This window comes from Aedes aegypti, chromosome 2, assembly GCF_002204515.2.
Source record: "Aedes aegypti strain LVP_AGWG chromosome 2, AaegL5.0 Primary Assembly, whole genome shotgun sequence".
In the NCBI taxonomy this organism is placed as follows: domain Eukaryota; kingdom Metazoa; phylum Arthropoda; class Insecta; order Diptera; family Culicidae; genus Aedes; species Aedes aegypti.
The window spans coordinates 246,232,492-246,241,293 of NC_035108.1; the positions used below are offsets into that span (position 1 = coordinate 246,232,492).

The 8,802-nt window shown below is 37.5% G+C and overlaps 1 protein-coding gene across 5 annotated transcripts in view; it reads right to left on the reverse strand.

Annotated features, from left to right (window-relative positions):
* Positions 1-3,065, reverse strand: part of LOC5578153 (WD repeat-containing protein 7) — a 75,578-nt gene extending 72,513 nt beyond the window's left edge. For all 5 annotated transcript variants that reach the window (XM_021844706.1, XM_021844704.1, XM_021844705.1 and 2 more), the window contains exon 1: positions 2,531-3,065. In XM_021844706.1, the coding sequence (XP_021700398.1) occupies positions 2,531-2,667 (137 nt within the window). In that variant the 5' untranslated portion in view covers positions 2,668-3,065. The remainder of the gene's footprint in view (positions 1-2,530) is intronic.
* Between the last annotated feature and the right edge of the window lie 5,737 nt (positions 3,066-8,802).

Sequence of the window (8,802 nt, forward strand, 5' to 3'; positions counted from 1 at the left end):
TGACCAAAATGAGACCAAACGGTAACCAAAATAAGACAAAAAAGCTACCAAATAGGTACTAATAAAAAAAAAATCGATTTAACATAAACTAAGAGAAAAGATATTTATTCTTCAGAGAATCTTACCAAACATTTTATCCATTATTTCCTCCAGGGTTTTTGTAGGATTTCCTACAAAATTGTTATTCAGAATTTCTTTAAAATTACGATCAGAAATTTCTCCAAGAATATCTTCAGGAAGTACTTCCGAGATTCCTTTAGAAATTCTTCCAGAAATTGTGTGGGTAATTTCCCGAAGTCGTCTTCAAATATTTTTTTCTAGTCAGTTCCTCTGAAAGATATCTTGGAATTTGGCGGAAATATTGAAAGATTTTCTGGACCAATTTCTAACATCATTGAATAAAAAATCAATCAAATCTCTAGATAATATTCTGCCGGAATTTCTTAAAAATTATCGAACGAAATCCTGAAGAAATTCGTTTAGAAATGATCATTGTAGTATTAGCTGGTATGGAACTTAAATAAACTTTTGAAGAATCCATGAAGATTGTATATGAAAAAATACTCGATAAATTGTATGGAAGGATTAAACCATGAATGAAATTCTTAAAGATTCTTTTTCTGGAGGAACTTCAAGAGAAATCCCACGTCAAAAATATTAAGGAATCCCAGGAAAAGTATTTAAAATATTTCGGCAAATTTTCACTAGGGGAATTGTAGCAATTCCTGGGAGAAAGTGTGGATGAGTTCTTGTAGGCATTCAATGAAATTGTTTGGAAAGACATCGTAGGTATTCATGTAGATTTCCCTGGAAAAAAAATCCTGAAAGAATTTCTTCTAAAACTCTGAAGTTAACCTTTGTGGATTTTCCTGAAGAGCTCCTATAGGAATAATTTTAAAACCTCCTATGATAACAACTGGAGAAATCGGTGGAAGAATGGATCATTAAAATAACCAAAACGGCTGCTATGAAAAGCATAGATAGCGCCACCGTAGCCTTGTGTGTTTGACAGAACAGCAATGCTGTCACAATGTTAAATCCCATATACAGTGGCGCCTTTGTTTTGATGCGGTGAGCACTTGCAAAAACTACCTTCAATGATCCATACTAAAAAGATATCTGGTGGAAATCCTGAGTTTGTCCCGGAAATTATTGAGGGTAGATTCCCTGAAGTAAATTCTGAAGAAATTTCTCTAAAATACTCTCTCTTTAAATACTTGTATTAAAATTGTGATTAGGACACTAAAAAAAGACATGCTATCAGCCCTGACATCAGTATATCGATGAGCTTAATACATAACATTAACATTTCTCGCGTACTTTGGGATAACGGCCTTAAAGCCATTGGTAACCATGTGTGTAGCTCGTTGTTTCTGAGCAAATGAATGAATAAGCATCCAAACCAACATCACTGGCCGTTAGAGAATGATCCTTCTTTCATCATAGCGTTGGTCAATAACTGTCAATTACGCCACATCCAAAAGTAGTTGTGCGTTCCTACCCCATTCCCCATTGTGAACCACGCCTGCCACTGTGAAGGGGATTGGTGACGGTGATCGGTGATGAAAACATCAACATAGATGATAGAACGAATCGTTGAAAAGCTATCAAAGTATCGCCATCCAAATCATTTTTCTATAATAACCATATTTATCTATGCTATTGAATTTTCAAATAACTGAATTAGCATATATTCCTGCACATAGTGTTGGACTCAATCTTGAATTATAGATAATAGTAGTTCTAAGGTGAGAATAGGCTATATATAACACTGGTTCACAGAACTATATAAAATTTATGTTATACACAAAACTAGGCGAAAAGGAGGTAGAACTAGTTGAGAACCGACACTGACGGACTCTGACTTCCCAATCAACCTAATTCTTGAGTGATTGGATCGAAGGTAAGATTTAATTTGAGTACACGAACCAATCGATGATCAACAAGCATCTTATTCAAGCCTACATTGTGTCAGTGGTTCCCAAGTCAAATCCTACCGTAACAATTGTAACGGACTTCAATGCAACAAGATCACTAAAAGTAAGTTGTGAACAAACTCGATTGAAAAACAAATTGCTAACAAAGTCCATTTGTAGGAATTTTATAATTTATTTCGCCGAGATAATAAAATAATTGAATTTGGATCTGTTCTCGCATACTCTGAGATAACGCCCTAAAAGCCATTGGTAACCATGTGTGTAGCTCGTTGTTTCTGAGCAAGTGAAGGAATAAACATCCAAACCAACATCACTGGTAGATAGATAATGATCCTTTCTTCACCACAGAGTTGTTAAACAACGTATAAATCCATTCAAATGCTCAGAAACTACGAGATACACACGGGGCTACCAATGGTTTCAAGGGCGACGAGATCATATGTTATGCGAGATTTGTTCAATAAAATTTGTGAATGTACTTCAAAATTCGAACAATCATCAATAATCCAATTATTATTCATATTTCGCATCTCCCGATATACTAACATTTACATGCCCTAAACCCCCCTCCCCATTCCCCGAAAACTACTCACCACAAACAAATTTGCCCATCGTAACAGCCAGTGGCAAGGATTTTCTGGTCCCGTGACAAAAACACACTCGAGACGCAATGGGTGGGGGTGTTGGGGCCCCACAGAACCACCGGAACCACTAGATTTGTGCTGAGCATGGTGCACAGTCCTCTCGGTACTCGTAAGCAATCACTTGGTCGTTGTATTTATTATATTATCGAATTACGCGAGAAAACACAATCGTAATCTGTTCTGATTCAACCATTCATTGTTTTTATCCCTTTTACTTTCGCTTCTGAAGGAGAGCCGAATGGCGACTTTTCTACGCTGTTATCGATCGAATATTTTCCACTGCAAATTACCGCCCGAAATCGGACTACAGGTTAAAATTTCCACCGCCAATCACTTTCCCGTATGTTTAACGGCACCGTTCACTATATTTCACTGTTAAAAACGCGTGAAAACACGCAAATTTTACGAATTATAAAACCGTTCACTTTTTTTCGCTCGGAGCACTGATAAGATTTTTCCACTTTTGACAGCCAGCTGCGAGAAGTGCTTTCAGGGTTGTAGTCGCATACGAATGCGAATCACCAGACGAAAAGAGAATGCAGAAAATGAGATGTAAACAAACTACGGAAAAGGGCCCATGTAGCACACGCTGTGGAAGCAATTTAGGCAAGATTTTAGACGAGATGCATTAGACAAGGGACACACGCAACAACGGGATTTATTCGAAAGGTCGAATACATAATGTAGAATTTATTATCAATCGGATACAGATTGAGGGCCCATACACAAATTTCATAACGCTTCAGGGGATGGATGGATGTCCTGAAAATGTTACAGTTCATATTGCGCATTTCTTTCACCACTGGACTATCGCAGAAGTTTTGACAAGTGCGGAAACGCTAATAAAAGTGCGCAATTGTATCAAATCGGGTAGGTGTCTTCGGGGGACTTATTCTTCGTAAATCAAAGAATATAAGTGCTCTGAAGACACCAATAGGATTCAATGCAATCCCGCACTTTCATTCACTCTTTCGCACTTATGAGGCCGCACTTCGCAGTCCAGTAATCCATTTTACGAAACGACAACACTGATTATATTGCTGTTACTTTCACACGTTACGACACCGCCTACTGTCAACATTTCATTCATAAAATAAGCGATCAACTGTTCAAAAACGTCTTGTAAAATGGACTGTAGTGAAAGAAATACACAATAAAAAAAATGAAAAATATTCATACATATAAGGCGCCGTCCACAAATTACGTAACGCTATAGGGGAAGGGGAGAGAAGGCTCAAGCGTTACGACTCATACAAAATTTTGAAAATTTTCAAACAAAAAGCGTTACAAAGGTGTTACATTTAGTTTTTGACTGAGATGCGTTGACCTAACAGCAGTGACGTAGAACTAAGCAAAATATACTGACATTTAAGGTGATTATAACACGAAGCCACACCTCAAATTTTCAAAAGCACAAAACATGAGAACCAAACAGCGCTCCGCGTTGAAAATTTATCCCATTGGTCAGCACCAGCAAGCAAGCAATTTGATTGATTTGCAACGCGAAATGTTGACAGATTCTCATTTCTTGTGCTCTTGAAGATTCAAAGTTTGGCTTCGTTTTATAATCACCTTAAATTCCTTAATGGTAGTCAATCTTTAGGAAGGAAAATTTAGAAAGAAAAAACCTTCGTAATAGGGTAATGACTGTTTATTTCGTTCTTAATCGCTTACAGTTGGCGACAGCGGCAAAAAGTACAGGCAACAACCTTTCGAACATTCAGTTTCTTTCACCGGCCGCCGAGCGACGACACTGTTGTTTGTATTCCTCCCACTGATCACGCTACGCTGGATTCTCAAATTTCTCAAACTTTCAACACAAGCGCATGGAAGAATGGTAGTCGGAGAACTGTCAAAACGTATGGAAAATAATGAAAAACGTAAATTACTTGCAATTTAGAAACTGGATCAAAAGAGTAGTGATTAGAAATCAAATGTAAAGTGAATACATAACTTTTTGTGTTTAGTTCATCTTTCGTAGAGCTTTCTTTGCTTCAGGATTTCGTTTTTACTACCACTGAAAAAGAGCCATCTATTGCCTTTTCAGTTTTGAATATCGCCCTATTGCAATAGGTGAGTGAGTGATGAAATTTATGAATAAACCATGACTAAAAAATCAAGAAAAATGAGGTTGCACAGTAGAGTGATGCAAATTTTGAAATGTTTGCTTCCCTATGCTTAAACGATTTAAATTATGATAAAAAGCATCCTCCCAAACTTTGAAATGATAAGTAAGAAATTTGACTGTGCACACGCTATTTGAAGTTTATATGGAAATTACTATGGAAAACGCCAACCTTTTGTGGTTAGCCCTCTATCTCTTCGTCATAATATTTTATGGAAAAGTGAACACACTTTTCTCATGTGAAATCAATCCTGCTACAACTTTGCCGAAGACCACATTTTGATTAGACGTCAGGATAAATTGCTATTCATATTTATAAAGTGGGTTTGCATGTAGCATGCTTCACCAACTGTTCGGCAGGCAACAGTGGTACTCCTGGTGGGAAGAATAGATCAAAGTAATACAGGCTACTATGTTCTACAGCAAACAAGCAGTGTTGCTCTGAAAGTAGTTAAATGATCTGCCCATAAATGCATGTCAGTCCCATGTTTGCTGGATTTCCTATTCACATGGGACAATTATGCGTTTATGGGCAGTGATCATCTCAGCATGTTTTAGACTGTTATCAATAATAACAAATTATCCTTACGTCCCATCAAAATGTAGTCTTCGGCAAAGTTGTAGCCGGGAAGATTTCACATGGGATGAGTTTGTCCACTTTTCCATAGATTATTATGACGAGCTGTTAGAGGACTGAACACAAAAGGTTTGACTTTCCCATAGTAATTTCCATATAAACTTCAAATGGCGTGTGCACAATCAAATTTCTTCCGAATCACTTCAAATTTTGGGAGGATGATTTTTATAATAATTGACACCGTTTAAGCATAGGGGAGCAAAAACTTCAAAATTTGCATCAGTCTATTGCACAGTCAATTCAGATTACCTACTGAAATTTTACTGGGTTTTTGAACTACGGATTTTTCGGTTATTTTTACGATTCAAAGGTAATTGTTAAGTAATTGCGAAATAAATTAACGTACATATAACGTTTATCTAAAAACTTCAAAATTTGCATCAGTCTATTGCACAGTCAATTCAGATTACCGACTGAAATTTTACTGGGTTTTTGAACTACGGATTTTTCGGTTATTTTTACGATTCAAAGGTAATTGCTAAGTAATTGCGAAATAAATTAACGTACATATAACGTTTATCTAAAAACTTCATAAATCAAGAATAAGGGATTATGCCGACACTTCTAGTGACGAACCGTCCATAGTTTGTTTAGCGATTAAGGGACCGTTCATATACCACGTGGACAGAAAAATCTTAATTTTTGACCCCCTTCCCCTCCCCCTCCGTGGATAAGCGTGGAGATTTTCTTAACCCCCTGTCCCCCAATCAATGTCCACATGGACATTTTCGATTTTTTCTCTTATTTTTTTTAATAACTAAACGACGTACAATGAGTTTTAATAAAAGCGATTTTGTATGTATATTGTAAAAAAAGCAATAATGTAATGAATAAAATTGTAATTGCTCAATCCACACCCTGGCAGACAATTATCCGCCCATCTAGACACGGGCTGGGTGAGGACCTACCAAGCCTCCCCCGTTAACATGTCCTATACCGTTTAGCACACCGGGATCTTCCACAAGCAGGCGCCGGAATTAAAGCGGTCCCACAAGCTTCAGATACATTAAATAGATATAGTCCCTCTGGCACTAAACCGAATAGCGGCCTTCATATCATCACTAGCACTGCCTATCCCGCACGCCAAACAAAATGCCGGAAGTAGTGTGCCGTGTAGAACATCCGATGTTCTACACAGCACATTACCTCCGACACCATGCTCAACGTACAGCAAAGACATCGCTAATAAAAAGCGGAATGCGTCATTCGATTCAGTGCCAGATGGACTATAAATGTAACGAAGAGGAAATGAAAAGATAGTAGAGTTGGTTTGGTTGTTGGATTGCTGAAACGAGAAGAAATAAAGTCATTACGTTAAAACGTGGTTTTTATAGTTGAATAAATGTATCGATAGTTTCTCATCTGTTTCTTTCCGTGTCGTAGTTGCGTCGATTCTATCCACCTCGAGTTTTGTCGTCTCCGCTCGAGCAATGAGGACCGCGATGAAATGAAAATATAAAAATATGACCATTAGTGTTTATCTATTATGTAATGTGGTTCTCATTTGCTTTTAAATACCTAAGTAACATGTGAACTCTGCCTCTATCAGAAAATTCTAATGAATTATATTTTATTCTCCTGCACTTTCCCTAACACAAAGTATTCCTATTTAGTAAGACATTTACAAGTGCAAAAGCGCAAATAAAAGTGTGGGACCTCATCGAATCATGTTGATGCCCTCAGAGCACTCATTCTTCGATTTGCGAAAAATGAGTCCGCTGAAAACACCGACCCGACTCGACGCAATCGCGCACCTCTACCAACGCCTCCGCACATGTAAAAACTTCTACGATAAACCTGTGGTGTGAAAGAAATGCGCAATATTATTTTAATTTCAATCCTAACTGCATGACCCGTAGGCTCTATGCGTATGATTGTTCATTATTTTAGCTAAATATACCAGTTATTCCTGTACATCAGAAGAAAAGAAAAACGATTAAGAATATCTTGCAGCGTAAAGTTTAAGTGATCAAATATTGATCCTTTCTTCGAACCTAATTTCATTATACATTGGGTTATGCTATGCTTCGCGTGTGATACGAACAATTAGATTTATCAATATAATGCATTAGCATCCAAACAAATACCCTAGAAAATTTTCTTATTGTCCGACAAACATTTCAAAACAATTACGAACTGCAAAAAATCAACGGTAACTTTACTCAACAAAGCTTTCATTCGATCACCCTTAATATACACAGTCATCAGTAGACCATGCACTATAATATCCTCCTAATATAACGCAGAGCTAAAAATCCTCTCTTGCGTTACCCAATCTGAACAAGAAAACATTTTCAAATACTTCCCATAATTTGTGCACGGCAAAACAGATTCCACTTTCTACGTAATGTAACCTAGTATGAACAGCTGCCCAACTCTCCAGACCTGCGCCCTCCAAGATCCAAGGTGCTGCTGCCTTACGTTCAAAACTTCTTTCCTCAAAGTCTGTCTATCAATTCCGAACTCTATTGCATACTACCATACCAATCAGACCCTATTCCTGACAAGACACAGAGTCATAACCCCAATGTGATGGATTTACCCAGTAAATCCACAACCTTGTCCTAACCCCTCTTACGTTTCGCTATCCTCGAAAGTCACCCATATTGATGCTTGGCAAAAAATATCAGTATTCAATCCACAAATCCCAAATTACACCACATTACGTTGGTCCGTTTGGCGTCGCCGGTGGATACCTGTTCTGACATTCGTTTCTTTTAAACTCCATTTCAACCATGTCCCTCCACTTTATCAATACGAATGTTGACGAATCACGATAATCTGAAGATCGTGACCAGAACGGAGGTAGGATAAATCACTAGGGACCAACTACCACCAAAATTGTGTAGGAATCATCGGAGGATTTCTTGGAAAAACCGCTGTAGTAGTAACTAATGTGAAATCTTAGATGAACTTTTGAGAATTCAATAATGTAATGAATAAAATTCACCAAAAATTATAACAAAACATAATAAAAATGCTCAGTTCAAATTCATATTAAAACCTCATCATGGTTGTAGAGAGAATGAATTGTTAAATAGTAAATAGGTCAAGAAGAGCAAAATTTTGCCTTGATCCGAAATATTTTGCAGCATATTTAGTGTGTCCACGGTGACCTCATCCATTTCTTGTGACGAGCTGCATTTACAGCCTAGAAACATTCAATATATACTAAAGTATTTTAACTGCTCAGTTCACCCAGTCCTTTGGTTCAGAAAGGGGTATGGGCGCGTTTTGCCAACTCGGTTGAGGCAGATTTCTTGTGTGAACAAGTTACAACATAGATGTTCTAAAGTGCCAGAATGAAGTTTTGTGCTTGTGGGGACCACTTAAAGATGGGATGGAACGTCATTACTTCGCGTTCGTGCTTTACTTCTACTTATATAAAAATACCCTACTACTAAACGAGTTCTCAAATCACTATGTCATCATCAGAAAAAAATGAACACAGCCAACCTC